This window comes from Alligator mississippiensis, chromosome 10, assembly GCF_030867095.1.
Source record: "Alligator mississippiensis isolate rAllMis1 chromosome 10, rAllMis1, whole genome shotgun sequence".
Taxonomy (NCBI): Eukaryota; Metazoa; Chordata; order Crocodylia; family Alligatoridae; genus Alligator; species Alligator mississippiensis.
The window spans coordinates 3,218,907-3,245,834 of NC_081833.1; the positions used below are offsets into that span (position 1 = coordinate 3,218,907).

Here is a 26,928-nt window from a genome sequence, read left to right on the forward strand (position 1 = left end):
GCAGCAGGGACCGTGCACCCACCTGTCAGCCCGGCCCCTGAGACACTCTCCCGCCATGCCCCGCGGTGGGCATTAGCTCCTCTCCCATCATGCCCCGCGGCGGTGGAACCACTTTTCTCCCGTCATGCCCCGCGGCCCGGTGGCCCGCGGCGGCGATTAGCTTCTTTCCCAGGATGCCCCGCGGCCGCGGCTTAGCTTCTCTCCCGTCATGCCCCGCGGCGGTGGAACCACTTCTCTCCTGTCATGCCCGTGTGGCGGGGCATTAGCGCCTCTCCCGTGATGCTCCGCGGCCTCTCTCCCGTCATGCCCTGCGGCGGGGTATTAGCGCATCTCCCGTGATGCTCCGCGGCCTCTCCCGTCATGCCCTGCGGCGGGGGGGGGGTTAGCGTCTCTCCCGTGATGCCCCGCGGCGGTTGCCTGGTGACCGCGGCCATGGCGGCGGCGCTGCGGCTGGGCGCTCTGCTGCTCCTGCTCCCGCTCCCGCTCCTGGCCGGGGGGGCCGAGCCGGTCCCCAGCGCCGCCCCGCTCACGGACGGTGGGTGCCGGCGCCATGAGGAGCGGGGCCGTGGCGGGAGAGTCCCGGGCGGGGGGACAGGACCCTCCGCGGGTCTTTGGAGGCATTGGCCGCGCGCCAGGATCGGGCCCGTGCCGGGATGAGGCCCTGGGGGGGGGGCCCAGCGTCCCCTCCACCAATCTGCAGGTGCCAGGATCAGGCCCCGCGTGCGCCCTCAAGTATTTTGGTCTTGAGTTTGGGGCTGAGTTACCCGCGTTAAAAGACCAGGCTCTTGTTTATAACCGTAAGTATTGTTGTGCTTGACAGACGTGTCCTCGTGCTGCGAGCCCGCAGCCTTATTTTATGGAAACAAGCTCTTGCAGGGTGTGCACCCTCCCAGTCTACAGAAGAGGAAAGAGAGAACATGTTTAAATAAAAAAAACCCCAACAAACCAGCAGCTTTGCTTCGAGCAGCACATCAGAAAAACCTTCTCTGGGTCACGTGTGCTGGGTGGGATTGGGTGTCATCGAATACTTGGCATAAATTTTGCTAATATTCCTATATCGTTTCGACTGCCCTTTCTCTCTGCATCCCGTGTCACGATCGTTATTTGGCATTTCCAGCCCGCGCGTTGGGCTCGCGAGCAATACAGATTCATTGGTCGTTTGCTCCTAGCAGATTAACGGCTGGAGAGGAATTATTTCTCTTTAAAAGTAACCCCATGGCTTTTAAAAAGGCTAACATCTGAGAACTTGCATAGAAGCGTCCAGGCAGCGTGAAGAGCGGGTGCTAGGGAGCGCTGTAACCACTAACCTCCAGTCCCGAGTGTGTTTTAAATGTTCTCTCCAGTTGCGAAGCTGTGCGTCTGTAACCTGTTGGTGGCACAGTGTGACATCAATTGCTGCTGCGACCCAGATTGCGGCGCCGCAGACTTCAGCCTCTTCACTACGTGTTCAGTTCCTGTTGTCACGTAAGTTTATAAATGATTATAATTCTTTCAAGTTGAAATTACAGAACTGTGTTACACTCCATTGAATTCTGTAAGAAAATGTCCTTTGATCTCAGCGGGTGGAGGCTTGGTTCTGCAGTTAGTTTCGGCCGTCTGTCTTTACAGCCAAAGGACGTTTCCAAGGAGCGGGAAGATAAAGGTCTCTTGAGTTGAGAGACAAGGTTCCTTGGGTGAATTTGATATCTTTTATTACACCAACCCAAATAGTTGGAGAATAGTTATTAAGCAAGCCTTTGGGTTCAGAAACCCTTCGTCAGGCTAAGGAAGTTTCAGCAGTCGGTGTGTGCTCTTCCTGGATGGAAGTGAGTTGTGATATTTTCTGCAGTAAGAGAGAGCTTTACATTGTAAAAGGTCCCTTTTGAGGAGCATGGGGATATTATCAGTAGTTCTGTGGGGTAGCACCTTTCTTCACTAAAGCATAGGGCTGATACTTAAACTCCTACTGTTGCCTTCGGATTGATTCCAGCCTACACCTGACATGAGGATGAGGTGATGTAGCGTCCACCCGTTATCGTTTCGGGTGGCTACGTGAGACAGGCTCGGGAACTACACGGATTTCACTTAAGTTAGTATGCCGTTCTCTGTGCCTGGGGCTAGGTCCGTCTGCTCGGATGGGAGACCTCCGCAAAAAGGTTGGGCTTGAAACGGGCTGCGTTTGATTTCTGTGTCAAAACAGACTCAGTGTCTTGGCACAGGGGTGTCAGGCATATAGCTCGCGGGCTGGATCAGGCCCACCAGTAGTCCAGCCGGCTGGGGAGTGTGGCCTCCCACACAATTTAGGGTTCCTGGACCCCAGTGGACATGGCTGCTGGCAGCAGGCTCCCAGACCCACACTGCTGCCTGCCCCCATGCTGCCACCCGAACACAACCCCTGGCTCCATATTGCCGCTTGAGTGCAGACCCACGGCAGTTGTTGCTGGCCTGGTGAATCCAGCCCTGAAGTAGCTCCTGCAGTCTAGATCTGTCCCAGGACCTGGGTAAATTTGAACCGTGTCTTAGCATAACAGATCACTACTGGTCTACCCATGATAGTTTGAAAACCCTGCCTATAGGAGTTATAATCATGTTAACCAGAAACATGAGAGAATCAGAGCCATCGTTAAGTACCATGAGCTGATCTTTGTTCTCTTTAGGAGCAAGCATTCTTTCTCTCCTCTCTCCAACAGCCTTTGGAAGCTATAGAGTAAAATATTAAAATATATTCCAAAAATCAAGATAATTGTACTGACCATTGTTTCCTTTTTGCGCAGTTATAGTCCATTTTAGTACATACCTTTTGTATAGACTTCAGCTTCTTAAACAGGAATTAACAAAGCTCATTTTAGACTCAATTCAAAATAGCTCCATGTGACTTCTCGGAACAATAAGTATAGCTCTTCAGCCCACTTCCTGAATAAATTACCCCGATTTGAGTGCTGGTTCCTGATTCTTTGAAATTTGCATCAGCAGTCACCTAGGACTGCTGTTTCTCATTGTTCTTGCACACAATGCACATTGCTACCTATTTATAGGTATTTATATATATTTCAGAAAGGTCTAATAATGAATTTCTGAATGACAGTTTAATCCCCGGCTGTGAATATTCTGGGCCTGTTAACTAGAAAGGCATAAAATCAAGCAGTATATTTTTTTGGCCATTGAAAGGATTTTCAATGACCATGAGTGGTCAGGGCTTTGGTATTACGTGGCACTGCACATGTAAACAGCTGTGTTCCTGCAAGGATTGTAGCAGATCGTAAGATGAAGTGATCTTTGCGACCCTAAAGAACAGACAGTTATCATTTGTGATGTGATCTACCTTATAAAGCTTACGACTTCCTGCCTACCAGGTCAAGTCAACTTAGAATCACTTAAAACCCCCCAGAAAAATAGGCCTCTGGATTACGTATAGTCTGTGGCCATTTTTGTTCGTTTTGAATAAGCTATTTCTCCTGCTCTTGACTATTTTTGCATTATCTACTCACTTTGTCATATGAGTCACTTCTGTGTGTTCAAGTCAACCTGACAGTATTTTACTGGGCATTGCTGTGTCCAAGTGTAACATCTGCTAGCCACTGAGGTACATGGGAAGCCCAACTTGTCAAACAAACTTGTGCAAAACCAGCTTCTGGCACAATCTTCCCTGAGGATGCTGGTAGCCTACATGTTTCTAATTCCATCCCTTGTCTCCTCTGCATTGTGTATAGCTAATTCTGAATTTTTAGAAGATGAATTATAATTTCACTGCTCTTTTAAGTCCAGGCACCTCATTTTCTCCTGGCCTGCTTGCAGCTCTCTCTATAGTCAACCTAATTCCAAGCATAAAGAAGCGTTACATATCTTTCAGTCTCTCTGTAACACATTCTTCATTGTGCTGTCTGAAGCCAATTGGATACCTTCCAATTTGTCACCTTACCTCTTACATCATTTTCATCAGATGCCCTTTATCTCTGCTAGCTGCCTCTTATCTTACTTCAAACTTCTGCTGCCATTACTTCTCTTTTCTGAAATAGTTGGTGAAAGGTGCCCGAGAACCACTAATTACTGTTCTTGGTTACTGGATACGCGGTATGAAATGGTAAGTTTTATAAGGCTGCATAAATTATCTTCAAACCAGATTATTAAAAGTATCACATCTATGACTTTCCCTTTGCCACAATAATATATGCATGCAAGGACTTTTAAGATAACGCTCTTGGGACTGACTTTGTTGAATCTGTCTTTTTTTTTTTTTTTTTTTTTTAATCCACAGAGGTGACAGCCAGCTTTGTAGTCAGGAAGCAGCTGTATATTCAATTGATGTTACAGCACACCCACCTGAAAGGATATTTAAATTAATTGACCAATTCAATCCAAACATTTTCTGCATTCAAACTGTAAACTGTAAGTAGTCCTATATTTGTTAGGTCTTCTAAGCCTGCCTTTTATATCCTTTGGGTATTAGAAATTAAGACCAAAACTCCAAGTAACATACTTTTTGCCAGAAGATTGATTATCCTCTACAGTGGTGGAGGGTGGGAAGGAGGTGCTGATATATTCCTAATCCTGGTAAAACTCCAAGAGGCACATCCAAGATGTTTTGCTTTTATAGAGAGTCACTCTGTAGAGAAAATGGGATTGGCTCTAACCGCTGCTGGCTGAGAACTTCTATCACAAATGGTCATGGGAGAGAATTTCAGTCAATAGCAGGTCTAACTGCAACTGATGGGAACTTGACAAATCTTTCCAGGTCCGTCTTGAAGGAGCTTGCAAATAAAAAGGATTGGCGCTGCCTGTTTTTCATGCCATCATGACTGTGAAAGTCACTTGACAACCATGCGTACTTTATAGCAAGTGTGAATGCTAACCAAAATGTTTTTGGCGTGTTTGGTCATAGAAGAAATTTTGGTCTTAAAGGCCTCAAAATTAGAAAGACAAGGTTCCTTGGGTGAATTTGATATCTTTTATTAGACCAACCCAAATGGTTGGAGAATAGTTATTAAGCAAGCTTTCGGGTTCAAGACATGACAAGAAATGCAAAACCTGCCCACACATCTCCACCACCCCCACTATTACTACACCCCACAACAGATTTTAAAAGGAAGTTATCAAAATTAGAAAAGCATTTGACCATGTCCTTAAACTTCAGAGCAAAGGGTTAGGTGCTTTCTTGAATAGAGCCAACTCATGGTTGAAAAACCTGCTTCTTGGAAAACACTGAAAAATGGTCTTCCATTTTGGCATTTGGGGTTCCTATTTTTATAATATCTAAGAATATGTTCCTAAGTCCATAATAGACATGTATGTTAAACACTATTTCTGTAACTTGTTCTAAAATTTTCTCTCTACGATGTTTTTGACAGATAAACAAGCACTGTCTTTTATTCCTCCTGAAACGCCAACAGCTCAAAATTTTGATCACTTGCTTGAACAGTTTGGAGGTGCTGCTTTCAGTGCTGAATCTGATATTTTGAATACTGAATTGGATGCACAGAGTCCCTTCTTCTATTCAAATGAAACAGCTAGATATGAGGTAAGAATAGTCTGGTTCTTTTTTCATTTACAGTTTCAGATATCCTTGTTAGCATGATGCCATAATGCCTTTCTCACTACTGCATCATGTGATAGACAGTTGAATAAACTTGAAAGCTGAACTATTTTTTTCTGAAAACAATGCAGCAGATTTTATTGTCCTTCATTAAATATAAAAATGCTAAATGCTGCAATTTAGCATTACGTCTCCTTAAAAATCAAAGTGGATTTTCAACATCTGGGAAGCATGTGCATTTTCCTTGTTTTATAAGTGAGGGGGAAAAAACATAACTGAAAGGGCTACTGTAGTCTAGTCACTGGGGCTTGTCTATTAATTTGTAACTGGAAACTTTTAAAATGTGGGTTTTATCTATTGTCTTTGAGGATATGTGTTGTTGCTTTGGTGGGGGGGTTGTTTGGTTTGTTTGTTTGTTTGTTTGTTTTGGGTTTTTTTTGTTTTTTTTTCAAATAACTCAAGATATTTTGGAGGGTTTCCTAGGATTATAACAAACGTTTAGTTTAGCAGTAAATACTACAGTTAAATGTCATCTTGACTTAGATATTTGTGAATGGAGAAGTTTAGTTGCTTGGAAACAATAGTGGAATCAAACAACATTCTGAGTTCTGCTAGGATAAGTTTTACAAAGTTTTCTGTGAACTGGACATAAACCTGCATGCTTGGGTCTGTCTTTTTGTTTGGCAGTATGGTGTTCCTATACAGACAGCCGATGCATTTCTGAGACTGCCCAGTCCCACTGTCTCCTCTCAGTGCTCTGATGCTAATCCTGCAGGTTGGAGAATATATTTGAACTCCTGTGTGTCCTCTCTTGACTGTATTCTTATCCTGCTACTTCATTTTATAGATGAGTCAAATGAATTAGCATGGTTAAAGTCTTATTAAAAAATGTTCTTCAGCCGCTTTAGTGCCTTTTGCAGCTCATCGAGAGGTACCTGTGTTGCAAGTGCATTAAGAGTTGCATGTAAATATTTTGGGGTCCTGTCAAAGGATTGTTTAACCAATTCTGGAACTATCAGAGCATGGATGCAGTAGAGTAGCATGCTGCCTGCAGCTTTTACAAGGAGTCTTAATGAAGCCAATGAGGTTCCTAGCACAAGTGAGCATTATTTGACAAAGAAAGAACCGCAGGATTGGGCCCCAGAGTTTTATCCCTATTAAGTGTCTCAAAATGCTGTAGAGAGAAATACAAAGCCATGTGTGCTATATGTTACAAAAGCCACTACACTATCAATAAGAATACTGTTATGGGGCACATAATGGGGAGAGAAACATGGAAAATCCCTAGCTAAAGGGGGGAAAAGGCACAAGTGCACCTTCGTTTCATGTAAATGATTTCTTTTCCAAATTTTTGTTTATAATTGTAGTGGAAAAATAAATAGTCAGCACTGAATTTAACCTGGAATAGCAGGATGTTCCCTGAAAAAATAATAAAGCTTCTTGGCTGCGGTTAGGCTGTTTGGATGTGCAGTCATGGGCACTGATTCCAATCTGAGATCATGGGCCTGCTGGGAGGTGTTATGAGCTACAGCAGTTTTTCATTTGTCAGCTGCCTAGGGATGCTTTCTGTGCTGCATTTTCTTGGTAGTCTTATGTGCTTTGCTTGTCTCCCTCCCCCAGGTTTTCTAGTAAACCAGGCTACAAAGTGCAGTAGAATGATAAATACGGAAAACTGTGGTGTTATTCAAGAACTCAGCATGCTGTTCTACACCAGCTCCCACATTTTAGTGGCAAGTATAGCTTTAAAATGCATCACATGGCTGACAGTTATTTCTTTTTCCCACATCTTTAGAATGAAGCAGTTTCCATTTCCTAAGGGAGGCGGGTTGATGCTCTATTTCTGTTAGGAATTGAAATAGTGAGCTTGGATTTGAGGGAAGAAACTTCATATCTTGTAAACGTCTTTCCTTTCAAGCTTGCAGAGGTGAAATGCATACAGTAGTCAGTTCAGGCAACTCAGGGCACTGGTTTCCTGGGATTTGTGAGTGAACTAATGGCAGTGATTTCAGTTTTTTTCACATCTGCGCCTAAGCTTTTTTAAACAGCCTGTTGCCAAAGTGCTTCATCTGGTGGCAGATCAGAAGTTATTCAAGTGGGGTCAATGCTTATCCTTGGAAAGCATGTCAAAGTGGATCCCACTGTAGAGGTACCTGTATGTATCGGGACAGGATGTTTTAAATAGCAGTGTTTGTCATTGTCACATGCACAACTTCTGCTCCCATCTAAGGGCACAAAGGAGAAAATGGCTGTGGCCCTCCTTCAGTTCCTGTGGACCGCATTGAGGGAGAACCCTAATACGATCTGATCTACCTCTGTTTTAGGTTAATGCTTAATTTTCACTACCTTATTCAACAGTGGGCTGTCACGTTGAGTATCCTGCAAGAGCTCACTCCTGTGGGGGGAAACCAAGGAAATGTGGCTCCCCAATAATGTTACAGACTACGCCACAAATGCCTTAGCTTGACATCAGCATGTAGAACCTCGGAGTAGCAAATGAACAAGAACACTCTAATCTTCATGAGCAGAACTGTTTTGACTGAGAAGGCAAGGCATTCACATCTGCGCCTCCCTGGAGGGATTAGACACGCATCCCAGCAGAGACAGCAGCAAGCCTTTGTCAACTGCCTGTCCCCCTAGGTCAGCTACAAAAAATGACCAAACGCAGGAGATTTAATTGACTCGGATAAGAAGCAGCATAGCTGTCTCAAGGGCAGGGTCTAGTTCTTATACATATTTGAACTCCAGCTATCTTAACTATGGTAATAGTGAAATGTCTGACAATGCTTGGTCTTGTGTCAGTTCATGTGTACATGACACAGCTTCTCAGACTTTATCTGCGACACTGTCAGCCCTGGCTCAGGTCAGGCTGCTCTCCAAGAAGATGTCCAGTAAGCAGGAAGTTCTCAACAGCACATCATGAAACTGTAGAGCTCTAGGCTGGAAACCATGAGCGCTGCTGTTCAAAAAAAGTCCAGTCTTGCATGCCTACACAGCGAGATCCACTTTAGCCGCAACAGCTTATTGAACCACATTTACTCTGGGGTGTGTAACCATTCTTTTGCATAATGTTGTTATTAAAATATAGCTTTGAAGACTGTCCCCTCTACACCTGACATGTGTACCTTTAATGAACGCATCTACTCTACCTTCTCATTAACATTTAGTCAGAGAAATCTCCATCAGCTTTGCCCAGTTTACCAAGCCAAAATGCTTTTAGCTTTGTTCCATCGGTGTGTCATTGCAAAAACCAACAAAAAACCCATCACAAAACATGATCTAGTTGACAATTTATGTATATTGCAAGACTCTTACCCATTTGTAGCTCTATTAGTTCTGCAGAATTACTGTAGCAATAAGCAAAGGAATCTGACACAAAAACAGCTGTCAGGTAAAGTGCAAATGCCATTTCTGCAGTCAGAATCACAGCTGCAAACAGACCCATATGTCAGGAGAAGGTAGAGCAGCCAAGATTCAATGCCCTTGTAAAGAAATGTTGGATCCACTTATTCTTTGCTGAATGTTTTATGAATTTGTACATAGCCAAACTTGGGCCTGAGGCAAGGTCCACAGAAATCAAGTGGAAACTTTTCATTTATTTCAGTGAGCATTGGATCAAGGCTGTAGAAAGTCATGTTAGTTATTAATATTTCAACCTTGTGGATAATACATGGCATTTCTGGGTATTCCCATGATATGAAAGCCATTGTAATAATTGTTGGCAAAAGAGGAGGAAGTAGCAAAGCCTTTAAGCTGTAAACTCTTACCTTATTTACTTATAAGCCGTTTGTAGCTACCTAATATTTTCATTGCTGCTTTGAAATTGCTCTTTTATTCTTTCCTAGGTACCCAACTCAAGCCAGATGGTAAGTATCTTATTTCTTAACTGAGATGCACTGAAAATGAAGTCCTGACTCCACCGAAGATAATAGGAGATTTGTCAGACTTGTGGAGCCAGGCTTTCAGTCTTGCTGTTTAAATGCTAGCAAAATATTCACTTGGAGACAGGAACGACGTCTTCTGTCAATAATGGTACAGCTTACAAATAACAAGGTGCTTTAGAGCTCGCAGCTACCCTGAGACTGCTTATTCATTCTGATGAACAAATCTCCACGCAAATGTACCTGTAGACTTGGTAAGCTGGCATTTGCTAACAAACCTAGAATATTTGGCTGCTACATTCAGCAATTCGTGCGAGCCAGCCCTTTATTCAGAACGTTACTGACTGCTGTCTCTGTGGAACAGAAAGCAGAGGGTGGCTTGCAGGTTTTAGGCTGTGCACTTCTAAGGAAACAGACAAATGCTTGTAGCTTCCTCTAGGGAGGAATCTGCATTGTAGCTAGCAGTTGTTTTAAGGCTTGATTTACAGTGTTGGATTTCTTTCAAAGAAGAAAAAGTATCTAGCTTTCGAGGCCAGTTCATAGTGTGTGCCTAACTATTCAATTTTACTCTATATTAAGGAGTTACTTGCTTTTCTTAGGTGAATATCACTGTCCAGTCCATAACTTTCCAGTCTCTGAATGGAACTCGGACTCTACTTAACAGCACCGATGCCATTTTGTTCCCCATGTTTTTGGGTGTTAACATGTGCACAAACATAGTTCTTGGGGTAGGTAAACAAACTCTTTTTCCTTTTAGTTCTGAATAAATGCACATGATTAGAAACTTCTACTTCAAAACATAAGACTTTGAGGCAGCCTTTTGCAGTTATCAGACTATGACAATCCTGGTTAAAAGGTGATGGAGAACCTATAAGAGACTTTCTCCTCCCAGTTACAACCCACAGCATGGCATTGTGCAACTGAACTAAACATTCCTGATAATTGAGAGTGAGGGATGGGATTAAATCCATAGACACTATTACTGGTATTTTGCATGCATGCATGACACTGAAACAACAACATGGGGCTTAGAAACCAACATGAATAAAAGCTGTGATGTTTGGGAGAAGATTACTCTTAAGCCAGAGAGAGGGGAGAAGGCACACCACAATAAGTAGCGGTCTCTGTAGGATAGTGCTAGTCACTTTGGTTCATTTCTTTACATTTGAAGTAATTCGATTTGAGGATTGGCTATGGGGAGGCTGTATCAGGAAGTGCATTTTGATAAACCTGGGGAGCTTTAACCTAGTCCTACGTGCTGATAATTAACACTGACTTAGGAGGTAAAGGAATTGGGCCAATCTCTTGAAATGGATACTTATTTATCCTCACATCTTTATGTTGCATTTTACTCTCTGGTGAGACAACCTTCTTCATCTGTTCTGAGTCTCTCAGTTCTGTAGGCAGGAGAGCTAGGTGGCAAGCTAGGATAACTAAGCAGTCCTTCTGTCTTTCTCACGGTTACTTGGAAAGATGGGATCTTTCCTGCTGACTAGGAGAAAATTAGAATCTGGGGAAAGGTCTCTCTCCATTCATTTATCAATCCCGCACGCTACCAAAACATGTACCTGCTGCTAGGTATGCGGCCGTGCCAGACTTTTCATATGTAACTATTATAAAGTGGCAGTGCTGATCCTGCCATGCTATGGTCTTGTGTTACTTTGCTTGGGTATGCTCCAACTGAGAATGCAGCATATTTCCAGATGGTGAGGAGGTTCAGTAAGCACGTTTACCCTTCGAGCAAGGCAGAAATGTGCAAAAGACTTTAATCTCTGTATTTTCTGGTTTTTACACTCTTATTTACTTGTTCTAATTAATATGCGATTTTGTGTTTGTTTTCAGGCAAGTTATCTTCTTACATACACAGATGCAGGAGAAATAACAGAAGCAGCTGTTTCGTTTGTCCTGGGGACAATTAACAGTACAGTGCTTTCAGTACAGCAGAGCTTTGAAATTAGTTTTACTCAGGTAAGTTTTAAAAATGTCATGGATGACTTGTTGAGAGATTTTTAATTACAAACTTAAGCTGCATTGGATCAAGTGCAGTCAGTGAAAAAAAACATAGTTCCACCTTATACACAAATTAGGCAGTATCTCAGAGCTACGTGTTAGAATCCTCCAAACACCTCGTCTTTCCTTTTCTAGATTAAACGGGTGACTGTATATGGCCATATCCAGGCAAAGGAAAGTGTGGCCCTGATTTCAGGAGGCATTCTTGTAAATCCTAAGGGAAAGTCTCATGTAGATTGATAAATCGCAACTTTCATGCGATTAGTAACCCCAAACCAATTTACCCTGTCTTCCAAATGAAGAGTAGGAGCTAATGTTGTGCAGTTTATATTACAGCTAAACACAAAGCCAATCCCTCTTAGTGGAAACCCTGGTTACAGCGTTGGATACCCTGTAAGAGCAGGATTTAGACCTCCCGGATATCCTTTTCATTGCTAACTATGGCTTAAAGCAGCTTTGCAGAACTGCCTAAAGCAAATCCTTCAGGTGGATGGCTAAAACCTGATTGCTCAGTTTTTGTGATAAAGGGGAGGCAATTAGATGTTGTGCCGGTGCTGGTACATCTTCCTGGCCATTTTCAAAGATGGTTGATGGCTTTGTTGTTTCCAACAGTTACACAACACCTGTCTGTAGCCCATATTTTACCAATAGCTAATAGCTCAACCCTGCAGTGTTACAGACCAACAAAAGACTTTAGTGAAAGCAGGGCCAGGGCCTAATTGAGTTAACTCCAGCATTTCTAAACAGCTTCTTGAATATCCTGAATTACTGTAGCAGTGGCACGAGCATTTTGAGGAACTGACTATGGTTTTCTACTTCATCACAGTGCCAGAACATTAAATATTTTTTCCTTAATCCTTTGGTATCACATCTGGCATTATTCAGAGCACTAATGAATATGGTCAGCTTACCATCCTGCGAAGCACATCTAACCAGGACTGCTTAGCGATAGAAGGAGCCAGAACTCCTGTATTATTTGGTTATAATATGATATCTGGTTGCAAACTACGGTAAGAGGATAACTTTCCATTCAGCTCTTTGCGATCAGCCTATCCTCAAACTATAAACCACTGCAATAGTTCCATTAAAATCCTTTCAGCCACTGGATGCTGCTTATATAAAAATGTAGAAGGATTGGGGTTTGAGTGCTTGTTCTTAATAAATATTTAAATTAGCAATGAGTTATCTGAAAATAGTTGCGTGTATGTGTATGTATGACCAGCTGTGGCCAAAGGAATGTTGTAGTGCGTGAGCAAGAAGTTCTTGCTGTACTAACCCAGTGGATCTCATTAAGTTAATTTTTTGTTTTCCTGCAAGAATTACTGCATATGCAGAATGCCAGCTCCTGGCTCAAACAGTCCTGAACATACTGAAAGGACAAAGTTTTCCAGAATATGTAGCCTCATTTGGCAATTCTCAGCCCCAAGATGTATTGGACTGGGTGCCAATCACTTACATCCATTCTTCAGAACAGGTGAGAACAACTAAGTATACTTCCACTTAACTTGTAGACTACTTGCCATACCCATACTTCCATTTTCCCTTAAGGAACAGCCTTTGCCATACCCAATGCGCAAACAAGAGCGGTTTTTTGTTTGTTTGGGGGTTGTTGGTTAACATCCTGAAGTATTCATACAGTTTTCCAAGGAAGAATTCCTAATGCACCCACTAAGCTTTTTTTTAAACATCTGGAAGATTTTGCATCGTACTGCCCTACTTTAACAAGCAGACCTACATCACAAACAAGCACAGCTCCATTTATGTCTGCAGTAGAAAGTCACTGAAGCTTTAAAGATTTACACCAGCTGAAGCTAGAGTTATCTTATCTTTATCCCACGTAAAATGACCAGCACATGGACATCAGCATTGTGTGTAGATTAGTGGTTTTCAACCTGTGGTCCACAGACTATATATCTAAGGGGTCTGCAAAAGATGACTATGATCAGGCAAAGGTATGTGAATACCCTCATTTACAATCCAAAGGGGTCTGCTAATGAAGAAGGTTGAAAACCACTGGTAATTATGGCTTGGATGAAATGTTCTCTACTAATTTCTTAGGTTAAGCTGTGTGTTATACTGTAGTGTTTTAATAAAATTAATGGTAATAGCTACTCTGACAGAGCTTGGACCACTTTCAGGGCCCGTGCCAGCTCCCCATATCATTTGAAATAGAAGTGAAGTGGACTAAATATGGATCCTTGGTCAACCCACAAGCTAAAATAATTAGCGTTACAGCAAGCATCACTTCCTCCACACTAGCCCTGGTATGTAGTTATCTTTCATGATAAGGGTAGAAGGACAGCATGTTTTGGTTAGAATGAGGACTTAATTTTTTTTCTGCTGTAGAAAACTGTAATTGTATGTTACTTATTACACACAAATTGAGACCTGGTTATGTAAGTTTGCCTTAGCTTGGTCAGAAAGCTGCCCCAGCTTAAGACTGTCTGTCAAAATAGAGTGTGCATCTCTCTTTCTTCTCCAAAACAAATGCAGCCATGGTCTGCTAGTTAACAAATTAGTGGGTGGGTACACACACTTCTGGAAATAACTTGGTACATGTGTTTTACAAATGACAGTCAAATAGCTAACTGTTGGGGGTAGGGAGAGAAATCTGCCCTACAAAACCAGACTGAGCTTAACACTTGTGTTTTCATTGCAGACTAATTTAGGAAGCAAAAACACTCTCCAGATAGCAAGTTCTGTTACTTTCATTGATGTTTCTGCACCTGCAGAGCCAGGCTATAAAGCTCAGCCAACGATTGAGGCCAAGCTGCCCTTTGACTTTTTCTTTCCCTTTGTTTAAAAGTAAGTCTGCAGCTAACACTCATTCATATTCTAGTTCTTAAAGAATCACTTAATATTCATCTGCTTTTAAAGATAACTGTAGTTCCTATTCCATCTTCTCCAAAAGAATCTCCAGGACTAAAACCCCCTCCTCTTCAAAATCTGCACCCATAAGGGGGGATTTTCAGAAGTGCCCAGTGTTGATTTTGCATGGCTCAGATTGTAGTTGTGGGGGTAGGAGGTAAATTATGCCATAGCAAGTGCCCTGGAAAAATCTCACCCATTGGTTTCTATACTTCAAAGATATGAATGCACTCAGTGAACAGGCCTGTCACAGCTTCATCCAGCTTGTTTGGTAACAGAATTGCACTGGATTTTAAAAACAGGCTTTGACAGGTTATTCAGGTTCCTAATTCTTCCCAGTAGCCACACTGTCTGTGTTTATGCATTCCACTATTTTTGCTTTAAAGACCTTTAGTTACACAGTTCTTTTGTTTCCTAGCCCACTTGCAGAAAAAACAGAGCGCAGGAACCCTACAGAGAACATTCAACCATGCTGGACCGACTTGGTTGTGGCTGAATTACTTGTGCTCCTGTTTCAAATGCACGCCTTGGTGCTGCTCTAATTAGTAGTCATCCACATGATTAAGTACCACAGCGCCTCTGGAAGACAGTGCTGCACAGCAGAGTGGTGGTACACACAAAGCAAAGATGAGTAAAGAAGCTACTTTGATGAGACTGAAGGAAATAAACCAGCAGGTGGATTAAGGAAAAACAGTGCTGAGCAGGAAATCCCCCTAAAACAAGAAATGACCTTCCACAGATTGGACTCTTACCAGTTGTCACGTAGCACAAGCTCTCACCAGATATTGCAGTGCTACAAAGATGCAGCAGAAAACAGCATCTCCTTGAAATCAATGGTGCCCATAAAGCTTTGTCAAGATCTGACTTTAATAAGGTGTGGCACAGCATTACTGTACAGCTCTACAACAAATGGAATGTAGATTTACATGGAGAAAGTTTAATTTTTCAGTAAACTACTGTAAAATTACCTGCTTAAGACTATTGCTTAATAACATATTTTACCACCCAAAAGACTTAATCAGAGTGGTTTGGTTAAGTAGAAAATGTACAAATGGAATGAAGAGGTACAGAGGTATAGAAAGATCTCTCGAAGAGGTCAGCCACGGGCATCGAGCACAGTTTCCAGCACTGGAACTCCCTCCATGGAAGGATTTCCCACAGCTGGACTTCTACTGCAGTTGGCTGATAAGTCCATGCTGCTTTAAGAGTCTGTTAAGCCTTTCAATTTCTTGCTCCTGTTGGAAATGATTTAATAAGTCAGTGAAATGTGCTTTGTGGCAATAGCTTTTCCAAGCTGTCACCAGAGAGCTCCCTTTCTTTGCTGAACTACAGTCACTTCTGCAGTAAAGCAGGACAGCTATTGAACAAGACATGACTAAAGTAACTAGGGCAGAGGTGCTTAGTTCTCCCTGCTGTTTCTATTGCAGAAGGTAAGAAAAATTATTAGTTCAGTTGTAATGTGTCCTTGAAATGGCATCCTTCTTTACAGGAAGTGCAGGGGCTCTCTAATGCTAACTGGACAGGAGCTAGATGGTTGGGGCCCAAGACACAGCACTCAGTTAGGACAGGGAAGATTCAGAACGGACAGAGCCATGCCACTGATCCTTCCCCAGGCAGAGAGCTGGCTTAGCCTGCCATCTGATCTACCGCTGACCACAGATGGAGAAAAGCACATTTGTTTCATAGCAAGGTTTCTCACCTTCTCAGCACAACTGTATTCAAGTTGTTCAACCTTTGTAGTAAGTTGCAGGTTTTCTTGCTTCACCTTGGCCACTTGTTGTTCAGAGCGGGTCTTTACCGATAAGATTATTCCTGTAAAACAATTCACACAGGATTTGTTTTACAATGTAAAACAGCAGTCAGCAGAACAGCATACCCTTGGTTTGTTCTGAAGGAGTTGAACGTGTTCCTGCTTTGCAGGTCCGCTCAAGCTTGGTTTAAGCTAGCCTTTTCTGTTAGCTTGAAAACCTCCTTCTAGAAAACAGTGCTGGGGATTCATGCACCGGCCCGCTGGGAAGTGGCAGCCTGCCCCCAGAACTGAATTAATCACTCACGCTGTCATTCAAATCCTGACTTTGAATTTGTTGCTTCAGCAGAGCTCAAGGAGATGCATGCTTATGCAGCAATTTGTGCCGGGATTTTAACACTGCTTTGTTCAAAGGTGTTAAAAGTTTAACAAAATCTTTTACATCAAACCTTTGTTAAAATGTGGTTTTATCCTTACTCCAATCTAGCATCAGGCAAAACAGAGAGAGCAAGAACTTTGTTAGATGCATGCAAACAAACCCAGCTAACTCCTGCCTGCAGCCAAAGGCCACTGTGCTGCCTTAGCCAGGAGTCTGCTAGTTCCTTCAGCATTTCATTTAATTTCTCCTTGCATGCCTCCAGGAAGGGCACTGACTTTTACACTGACCTTTTACAGTGCAGGTGTCTTTCCCTTCATGCAATTACACAACAGCAACAAGTTTGGTGTAATTCTACCCCCACAACTGGAGCACTTATCCTCCCACTATTTTTTCTAAGAAAAAATAGCTAAGTCACAGCACCTACACATTTTTCTACCCTTAAGAGATTGTTTCTTTTGTTGACAGTACAGTGTGTGTGGTAGAGCTGGCACCATTATGCACTTGTAAACCTCGGGCTATGGGCAGTAGCGTTAAGTGAGTTTTACAGCCCCGTCTTTCAAATTCTTACCTCTATAAAAGGGGAATGAAAACACCGACACTGTTTTTTATGTACATTCCACCTCCTCCCACACACATCCACCTGGCTGAACTTGCCAGTTACTACCAATAACCAAACACTTTGCCCTTATATGGATAATTATTGAGCAAGATCTGGAAGCCTGATTAACCCACGGGTTGGATTATGAGCTTGACTTTATGCCTTCAGTAGCAGGAAGGAAAAAAAGAAGTTACAATTAAAAAGCATATAGAACAGCTTTTAGCTAGGAACAAGAGAGAGACTTGGATCAAGGGGGAAGGGAGAAACAAAACCCCGGAGGACTTGAACTGAAATCCCTTTAATTTGTAAATATGGGACAAAAGCAAAAATTCCTTTTCGAACTAAGAGGCAGACTGTGGTAGCAGTGACATGCATGTCCCTACAGCTCGCTAACTCCAGGCCGGTTGGTCTCAAACCTTTGCTCCAGTCCAGTAACGTGATCTTCCTCCACACACCCCTGCCAGGTTGGTTCTACAACTGAACAAGAAAAATCTCCTTTCCTTGAGGCAATTTGATGATTAACTATACACAGGCAAAGGTTATGGACACTGTGCTGTCCATCTTCTCTCTATGCTAAACAAGATAACTCACAGTCTTGTATAAGCACCTTTTACTTTACAAAGCATGTTTGTTGGCACTAGGTACAGAGAGCAAAGCATAGTTCTTGGACTGAGGTTTTGAACCTAAACTGGGAATGAACTGCATCTTCAAACCTAAAGATGCATCAAAACTGTAGGAAGAAAGCAGTTACACTCCACATACTCAGGAGTTGGAAGTGTTATCCTAGTTACAGGGAAAGGAAGGGGAAGAGATCCCATGAGTCTGAAACCAGAGCATCTTTAACCCACTTTTCTCTTTGCTGTGGGACCTTTTCATTGCCTCGCTTTGCTGATCTGTCAAGGAAAATCCAAATAGAAAATTCTAATGCCTGCTTGTGGTTGACTGATGTACTTTGGGTCGGCAGGCTATATCTCGTTAAGCCAGAATCAGGTGGAAAGAAAGATCCACACTAGCTTCAGGACATCCCCACTGCAGCCAGGAAACCGGAGTACGACAGAGGTAAAAATGCATGTTCTGCCCAAAACCCTGGAATTGCAGGGGAACAGGGACCATGCTGCTTGTTCCCAGTAAGGGTATGGGAGAATCCCATAATACAAAACAAAACATATGCTACCCTGCTTCACGAGCCAGTAATGCTAAAACAGATAGAGGTACATTTCCGGAATACCGTGTAGGATGAGGTCCCCACTGTTTGGGACCAGGGCAGTCAGGGCCTAAAAGCTGGCAGGCTAGTGAAAGTCCCAGTCCTCTAACAAAACATGCACGGACAAAACTCCAGTGTCCGTTGCAAGAGCGAGCCCCTGTTTTATGTGACCTGGGGAAAGAAACCCGCACGCTTGATTTGGAGAGAGGATGAGACAACAGGCAACAAAACTCATTAAACCAATCACGTAAGCTTACCATTTATAATTCTCGCCACTCGCCACAGTCTGAGAAGTATCAATAGTCCAATCGCTTCAAATTCCCGCTCCAGAAACAGAAGGACAATGTCGAGGACAAAGGAAATAATGACAACTATTCCATCCAGGACCTCAAACTTGTGGTGAAAGAACTCCAGGCGATAGATGAATAACTTAAACCCAATTTCCACCATGAAGAGGGTTAAAATAGCAAGACTAAGGTAGTGAAACACCTGAAAAGACACAAGCAAGGCTAATCCATTGTTATGCGAGACGTCCAACACATCTGGTTGGACTGAACAGGCAAAGCGAGTACAGGTCTGTTTAACAGAGTTGGCTTAACAGGCGAGAAGACACCAAACCCCTGCATAGCATCTAGGACTTAAAAAGTGCAACGTTCTCACACTGCCGAACAGTTTAGGAGTTTGGTGTAGACAAAGCGCAGCGCTAAACCAGCCAACCTCTGGGTTAACCTCAACCAGCAAACATGGGTTTAAAAACTACAGCTGCCTGGTGTTTACTAGGAGCGCAATGCAGTTTAGTTAAACCCCAGTTGAAAATGCACCTTTTTCCTACTGAAAGAAGCCACAAAAAGGTAACAACAGACCACAGTAACTCAGTGCGGTCTTTCCTGGTCTGCAGGCAAAGCAGCATTGCCCTGGGCTGCTGCTTAGAGCTTTCTTCAAGAATTAAGACAGACTCAAGGAGAGTCGGTGTCCATTGATGCTATCCAGAAGTCTCTGGGCAGCCGGAGAGCAGGAATCCGAGCTCTCCAACCGGGCTGTCGCTTGGGGGATCTCCAAGCAGAGCCCTGGTCAGGGAGCAGGGGGCTTCACCTGACTTGTGGAAGCCGAGGGAGGCCCTGCATGAAAGTACCCCCTTCTGCAGCCTCCCGCTTGGAGCAGCTCCACGCTCTGCAGTCCCCAGGCCTCTCTGGTTGCTGGAAGGAAAAATTCTGCCCGCCTCCCTATCTATTTGGTGTTGCACTCAAGGAAGGAAAGAGAAAGACAATTCCCTTGAAACTTTTCCTGCATGTTACCTTGGGTGCTATGTGATTTTTGTCTGGGTGGATGATTTTCAAGTCCAGAAGCAATTCGACAAGCACCAGCAGAGCATCGAGAATGACCAGGCAAACCACCAGTATCTATGTGGGCAGAAAACAACATCATCAGGTTGCTAATCTAGGTGTGCGTGTTAGGCAGGCTTTCTAGCCTGACGTGTGTTACTTGGGGTCCTGGGCAAGCAGATTCATTGCTGAGGTCTTCTCACATGCCGGTGTTATTTGTCAGGGAGGTAGAGTCTGGAAGGTGCAGAGCTACAAGTTCTGCCTAAGGCCCTCAAATCTAGATTCACTCTGCGCTACTGCAGAGGTTTGTTTCAATCGTTGAATGAAGGGAACCTGTTCAGGTGGGCTGCCTGCGTCTTTTATTTGGAACTTCGTCCTGAAGCGCGCTCCTTGCTCGGGCAAGTACCCCAGAGATGTCAGTGGGCTTGCTCACGCAGGGTCAGGCCCTCAATAGCCCCATTCACGTGACTGTCCACATGTCAGTGCTTTATAGTGAGACCTGTCCCAGCCCCCCAGATATTGCTGTTACAAAACATTTTGCAAATCCCATCTTATCACTAAAAATAACCAACCACCAGTGACCTCCATTGACTCGGCCCTAGAGTTTAATGGGGAAACTCCCGCCAGCACGGAGCCAACACAAATTCTGCGGTGTGGAAGCAGAGCACAAGGTTGGTAGTCGACGAGCGAGCATCAAAAGATTGACATGTCTTACCATTTCAGGGACTGGCACGGATCACTTCAACTGGAAACCCAGGGCAGATTCAACATACTGAGACAACACAGCAGGTAGTCTGCTGATGTTCTCCAGAGGAGATGATGGGGGAAACTTCAAAAGAGCTTTTCGTCTGCTCCCCCCCATTTCTGAATCATCACTTATTACGTGTGCATAGACTCTAATTTCAGGAGTTGACAGCAGTTACTTGGGAAGCATAGGTGCCAAGTATGTGGGGGCCGCCGAAGGGCCTTGGCCCCCCTCGGAAAGAGGCCAGGGGACCGTCCATCCCTAATTGAAGGCTGACAAACCCAGGTTGCTGTGGCCCCCTACGAGGGGCAGGATGCAGGGGGGCACCACATGCATATATGTGCATGCACACATGCACGTGGCCAGGAATACAGCTCCCCCAGCTGCCTGCCTATGGGTGGGGGGCAGACTGAAGCCCCCATGCTGAGGGAGGGACTGGACCTGGGAGCACTGCCCAGCCAGGACAGTGCACGAGGCCTGGGGCAGGAGTGGGACAGCTATGAGCAGCTTGTCCGGGGCGGGGGGGAGCTCCCTGCCACTGCGTGCACTTTTGGGAAGAGGGGAAATGGGGGGAGGATTTGCCCCACAGATTTGTGCACAGGGTGGGGGTGGAGTCAAGCTGCCCTCCCCCCAGAAGCCCGCACCGCCATGGCGAGGCACCCCCCCCCACTGCCCAGCAGTGGCAGCAAGGAGTTGTGACCCCTGCTGCTGTCGGGTGGGCAGGGGCTCCCGGAGGCAGGACAGCAGGGTGGGGAGCCCCAAGCCTTCACCCACCCTAGCCCCCCACGGGCTCCGCTTCGGCTGTGCTGCCAGGTAGCAGGAAGGGGACGTAATCTTAGGCACCCCCGGCAAAAATAAAAGCTGGCACTTATGTCGAAAGGGCCTGCTTGCACATAAAGTCTTGCAATACGGGGCCCTCGGCTTGCGCTCATCCTACCTGAAATCTGTGGGAGCTGAATAGCTTCTTCATCACATCCTGGAAGGAACGCTGTCTGACTGAGGGATCCACTGGAATCGCCAAATCTGCTTGCTTGTCCCCCGCTTCCTCGACCATCTCCTCTTCCTCCCATTTCCTGTAGTCATTGCTCCACTGTGCAGGGTCATCTCCAACAATGGTGAAGTGCTTCAGATACCTGGACATGGTTCTTGGTCACACGGACATTACTCTGCAGAAACAAAACTATTGGAATAGTTGGATCAGGACATCTGTTCAACCGTGCAAGCTACTGCGCTAACCTGACCTAAGGCAGAGGGGAAGAGATCTGTGCTCCTCTCAACCTCACAGCTCACCGATGCTATGAAGTCAGAAAGGAACAGCAGCCTTTTGAACATTTAAACCAGACTGAGCCAGCCCTGCAGCGTGGGCGACTCCAAACTGCTGTTCAGGCCCACGGGCGTGATGGTCCTCTCAAGGGAAGCTAGTATTTGTTTACGGCTCTATTTGTTGCACCGACAAGCCTTGAAGGTATGCTTAAGCCAAGCCATGCACTACGCGGGGTAACAATCAGCTTTCCTGTGTAACCAGTGCTTTCCTACAGGTGCTCCATTGCCTAGGGTTTCAAATTATTTGATTTGATTTGAGAGCAGACAGACAAGGATCTTCTCAAGCAAGCTTTCCACCGATGGCAGGCCGCGAGAACATTACCTCGGTTTTAGGAGAGAGTAAGTGGGTTGTAGCACAACATTTGCTTTGTTAAACAAAACTTGCTTAGAGGCGCTGCCGCTTGCTTTGCGTCGCACGCTGTGCGCGGTCAGAGATCTGGGGTAGAAATCAGATATATCCCACACAGAGATCAGCGAGACAAAGGACGAGAGAAGAAGGCAGTCACTATAAATCCATCTCTGCCCCGTCCTTAGCAGAAACGGGGCTCCCAGCTACTTAAACCACTGTGCCATGAAGCCAGAGATGCTTAATGGTGGTTTATGCAAAGTTTCAGGAACAGGCCTCAGCACACAGCAGTAACACCAACTACTGCCTCTCGCGTCTGGGGGTGTTTTACCGCCTTTCCGCAGGGCCCCTCCGATCTATCGCTGCTAGCAAAACCGTTCTTCTCCGCGCTCTTTGCCGGCGGGTTCCCAAGACCACACGAAGCCAAGGGGAGGTACTCTGGGAACTACTCTTCTGGGCCTGGCTGCTTTAGCAGGGACTGGCTCCTACCCCCGTGCTGCCTGCCTCAGCCTTTCCAGGGCAATGAGGAGCGTGGGCTCTAGTTGCCAATCCATGCGTTCCCCATTCCCCGGTGTGCTTTAAAATTAGAAAAGTTACCTTGTGGAATGAAGACTGACCAGCTCCTTCCTCCCTGCCCGTTCCCGTCTCTCCCCACCCTGCCGGCGCGTCCAGGGGCTGGTTGTGTTGATGCAACACAAGGGAAAGCTTCAAGCGAGATTACACATCAGAGACACGCAACGTTTAGGACGGTTTGTTGTGGGCATGCCCTGCATTTACGCTGTACCCGGGCAGCACGTAACCTCTCTGCCCTTGAGCCAGTCTCTTGCCAGGGACCCAGGTGCCTGCTCATCAACAGGGGCTGCTCTCAGTAACCGTGGGCAGGGGGTGGGAAGTAGCCACCCAGGCTCCACAGGACCACGAGCTACCAGGCCTCCAGGCAGGAACAAAGCCTGCGGAACCACAGGGGGGTTTTGACCCCTTTTCTTCACCATCCCAGGGTCCCCCCCCACCAGTAAGTCAGGACCCGAAGCCCAGACATCCGAGCTCTGCTCTGGCGAGGGACGGTGCCGTGGACGCCCTGCGCCTGCCAGACGCTCTGTGGAAGCAGCACGCAGGTCAGGGCACGACTGCACGGAGAATTGCAACCGCTCGCAAAGAGTCGGGGAAAACCATTGCTGAGTTGCCTCTTAACCCAGAGACTCCTTTTCTTCTACAACAACGGTATCTACTCTGCAGTCACAGGCATGCTCCCGACAGGGCAGACACGGGGTCAAACACGCTCCCGTCACTGCACGCACCTCCCTGGTACCGCACCACTCGCTCCCCTGCCTGGAGACCCCCGAGCCAGCCTGGCTCTGCCAGCGCGGGCAACATATACCTGCTGCCGGGACGCCCAGGAGCTCTCAGAGCACAGAAGTCCTTTCCTCCGGAGGGGGCAAGGTATCTGGTGCAGTGCAGAGCCAGCCGCCCTCTTGTTTATGGCACTTGTCTGCGAAACGTCTCTCGTGCGTTGCCAAACCGCAGGGAAGTTATTTATAAGATCGTTCAAAGTGTTCACACAACAAATAAGGTTAATGAGAGAAGCAGACAGCTGGCACTCAGCCCACAACCTTGGGGTGAAGAGGAAGATGGCCACCGACGCAATCTCCCGTCACGTTCCACTGAGTTACCGAGAACGACAAAGGAGGGCTGTTGGTCAGAAAAATGTGACCCAAGGAAGCGAGATGACCTTTATTTAGTCTCTTTCTAATGTCTCATTTCTCCGTGATTTATGCATAAATTATTAGGCATACTTTACAGTAGGAGAGTGGCGCTTAGCAATTAAATGATTATTTCCTGCTCTAGTAAAAGAGTGCAGAGAAGGTTATGGAGTTGGTTTAACACCTTGATTCTGTTTCAAACCAGCTGTGATCCCCTTAGACAGCATTGCTCTGTTACAAACTACGCTCCGCTATAATGCAGTGGGATAGGGCAGCGTGCACACTGCGATACATGAACCAGCCGTGTAGAAATCGCAACGCTGGTACTAGGTGGAGAACGTCTCGGGTTAGAGAGTCAATGAAGTTCCTAGGGACAAGGACACTCATTAACAGTGATCGAGGGAAAAGGTTTCCTTAAGCTACCAGGCACTGTGAAGAAAGCTTCATCAAAAAGCACCAGGGCTTCCCCACTGGCGAACGCTTTCCGGGACAATCCTGCGAAGTCTGGGGAGTTCAGAGGAAACGCGTGAATGTTTTGTAAGGTGATGAAGGACCCAATTCAGATGCCCTGAAAGCAATGGGTGCCATGCCAGGACGGCCAACAGGCCGTCTCTGTCTCTGCACGGCTCCTCCTCGGCTTCCCTCAAAGACGGCTAAAGAACAGCCGTGCGGACAGGAGAGGAACTGCATGGACTCTGAGACCCAGCCCGATTCCCCGCATCTCTGGTGCTTGTCCACTTCTCCCTGCCCGGTTTTGAACAGAGATCTGCACCAGAAAACAAAAGAGCAAGTGCCTGCTCCGGCTGAGAAGTGAAGCGCGCATGCAGGCGCTGCAGGAGGAACTCCTCTTGCTAAACATTTACGATTTCAGCCTTGAACTTTCCCCAGAAGATGCCCCACCACACAGTGGAAGTGGTCAGTTTATGCAGAGTCACTAGTGACTGCCTCCCTAGAGCAGACTGCCATGCAAAATGCTGCCATCAGATCAGAGGCTGGCTGCACCTTTGTCCTGGTCTCCCCGTGAGTCAGGGTGTCGCGCTCCTCTCTCGTGGGGTGGAATCACATGGGTCTCCCACTCAGACCAGTCTGGGCTCCTGGACCCTGGGAGCAAACTGTGTTAACCCTGCAGCTCCAGCTGAGGCCGGTCCCTACATGTCTACATGTCCCTACATGTCTTCTCCTCCAGAGTCTGATCACCGACAAATGCAGTGACCAGAGATCCTTCCTAAAAGCAAAGCACTGTCTTCTTATCACTCTGGGAACAAGGAGAAAAAGGATATTTTAAAGCTGTCTGCATGCAGGTTTATGCTCATCTGATCTCCACAAACAGCTCCCCTTTGGAGAGATTGCTCCTGTACTCCCAAACGTCGTTCCTCCTAGACCCAGCCCGTCGTAGGCTCAGCACAGAGTCACGCCCCAGGCCTCAGAAGCCTGCGTCTCTACCACTGTCCTACAACAACCCTCCACGGTTTGCTTGTCTTCTTCCCCACCAGCTCGTTTTCCTGTACACCCCTCGTTACCACTCGACTAACACAGGCAGGAGGCAGCATGACTAACTTCAGATGAACGTGGCTAACTACCTCTATTCATCCTGGTAGGGTCTGGCAGCCCGGGCAAGGTACAGGATTGTTCAGTTCCTGCAGGGAGCTCCAACACCTTTGCAATAGCTGTCGATTGCTAAATGGGTTATGTGGGCTATAAACCATTTGGTTTGGCTTAAGTTTCTATCTTAGGCATTTTTATGGCCTCCCATTGCTACACCTTTCAAGCACTTCACAACAGCCCTGTGGCTTATGGCTGTGCTCAATCCCCCACCCTACAGACGGGGACACTGAGATACGGACACACCAGGACAATTTACAAAGATCACACAGCAAGGCTGTAGCAGTCTCCTCCCTCCCAAACAAGTCCTCATCTGCTGGACTGGTCCCTCGCGTGCCAGTCAGAGCAAAGCCTTTCTGCTTCCATTAGCTAGAGACCAAGGAGAAATGCCCCTCCGGCGGTCTGTTTTGTGGCTCCTTGACCCACACTGGCCTGATCCAAAGTTCCCGGAAAGGGCGCAGCCCGACCTAAACCTTTCCAACAACACCGGGTTCGGATCAGCACGATCCCCTTCCCTCTCCGAACGCTCAGGATGTTCCCGCTCAGCGACGTTGGCCACTCGCACTCTACTGCTACAATTCGGAAGCACTGACAAAGGGAAACAGGAGCTTGCTTAAATGCCATCAGCAGTCCCTGCCATTTGAAGGCGTTGACAACAAGTGCCATAACCACAAGGAAACAGAGCACACGCACACTTTTAGTAGCTCACGTTTAAAAACCAACCCTGCCAGCCTCAAATTGTCGCAATGAACGTCCCGCAGACTCCGAAACGTTGCTCAAACACACACCAAACCCACCAGCACGACGGCGGACGACACAAGCGCTCCAAGCCCAGCGAAATCGCTTGCAACAACCCCTGCCTGACCCCACTTTCCATTTCACCGCATCCTGACCCCTGCGTATCACAGCGCAAGTCCATTAAAACACATCCAACAAACAGCACGCTTGGAAGACGGCGCGGGAGCCTGGCAAAGAGCGTGCCTCAAGCCCAGGGTGCAAGTTATGCTGCGCACGACATCAGGAGCCCACCTGCCCCGGCTGAGGACTTGGGAGCTCTCTTGTGTGGCGCTTGCCACCCTTACCCACACGTCTGCCCCCTCCGCAGACAGACGCTGCTCGCTCCGTGCATGCCACGCTGATGCCCTGCGCCAGCCCAGCTGGAGCGGAGAGCCCAGGATCCAGCTCTCCCACGCTGGCCGGAGGCAGAAAGCAGTGGCCAGGACTTCCCAGCAGCAGCTCTCCCGCCTGGGGCACAGGCAAGCTGCCCTCCCTCCTGCGGGCAGCCAAGGCGCAGGGGATGGAGGCTCGGGACAAGCAGCCCAGAGCAGGCAGGCAGGCAGGCAGGCAGGCAGGCGCGGGGAGGAGGAGGAGAAGACCCCCCAGCCCCGCGGTACCGTGCGTCCAGGCCCCGCCGGATGCACCGCTTCCTCCCGGGACCCTTCGGGCGTCAGCGGCTTCCCGTGATGCGGGGGCTGGAGGCGGGCCGGGCTTACCGCGTGTCCGCTCCCGGGGAGGGGAGGGGAGGGGAGGGACGGGGCCCCGCTGCAAAGGGGCTGCTCCGCCCGGGCCCGGCGCCGGAGCAAACCCTGCAGGGGCCGGAGGGATGCGGATGCTGCTGCCGCTGCCCCTCCAGGCGCCTGCCTTTCCAGCCTGGGTGCAGCAGGACCCGAAGGGGGGACCTTAAATTAGTTTTCAAG

The 26,928-nt window shown here is 46.6% G+C and overlaps 2 protein-coding genes across 6 annotated transcripts; one reads left to right on the plus strand and one right to left on the minus strand.

The window, feature by feature from the left end:
- Positions 1-417: 417 nt before the first annotated feature.
- Positions 418-15,232, plus strand: TCTN1 (tectonic family member 1). 4 transcript variants are annotated; one of them, XM_019486833.2, is made up of 15 exons: positions 418-535; positions 1,344-1,464; positions 4,235-4,365; positions 5,325-5,494; positions 6,197-6,284; positions 7,130-7,239; positions 9,352-9,372; positions 9,987-10,115; positions 11,230-11,355; positions 11,734-11,816; positions 12,267-12,407; positions 12,715-12,871; positions 13,536-13,661; positions 14,057-14,202; positions 14,684-15,232. In XM_019486833.2, exons 1-14 carry the CDS (start codon positions 433-435, stop codon positions 14,198-14,200), a joined length of 1,650 nt encoding a protein of 549 aa, XP_019342378.2. In that variant the 5' UTR covers positions 418-432; the 3' UTR covers positions 14,201-14,202; positions 14,684-15,232. The 4 variants fall into 4 exon arrangements, with proteins under 4 accessions (XP_019342378.2, XP_014450226.2, XP_019342379.1 ...); XM_014594740.3 differs by lacking the exon at positions 418-535 and adding an exon at positions 542-797; XM_019486834.2 differs by lacking the exons at positions 418-535; positions 9,987-10,115 and adding an exon at positions 542-797.
- On the minus strand, positions 15,114-26,714 carry HVCN1 (hydrogen voltage gated channel 1). Of its 2 annotated transcripts, none has more exons than XM_006267638.4 (6): positions 26,626-26,714; positions 21,198-21,440; positions 19,489-19,593; positions 18,451-18,682; positions 15,965-16,077; positions 15,114-15,500 (listed from the first exon to the last, which is right to left on the minus strand). In XM_006267638.4, exons 2-6 carry the CDS (start codon positions 21,399-21,401, stop codon positions 15,435-15,437), a joined length of 720 nt encoding a protein of 239 aa, XP_006267700.3. In that variant the 5' UTR covers positions 21,402-21,440; positions 26,626-26,714; the 3' UTR covers positions 15,114-15,434. The 2 variants fall into 2 exon arrangements, with proteins under 2 accessions (XP_006267700.3, XP_019342385.2); XM_019486840.2 differs by lacking the exon at positions 26,626-26,714 and adding an exon at positions 23,308-23,486.
- Between the last annotated feature and the right edge of the window lie 214 nt (positions 26,715-26,928).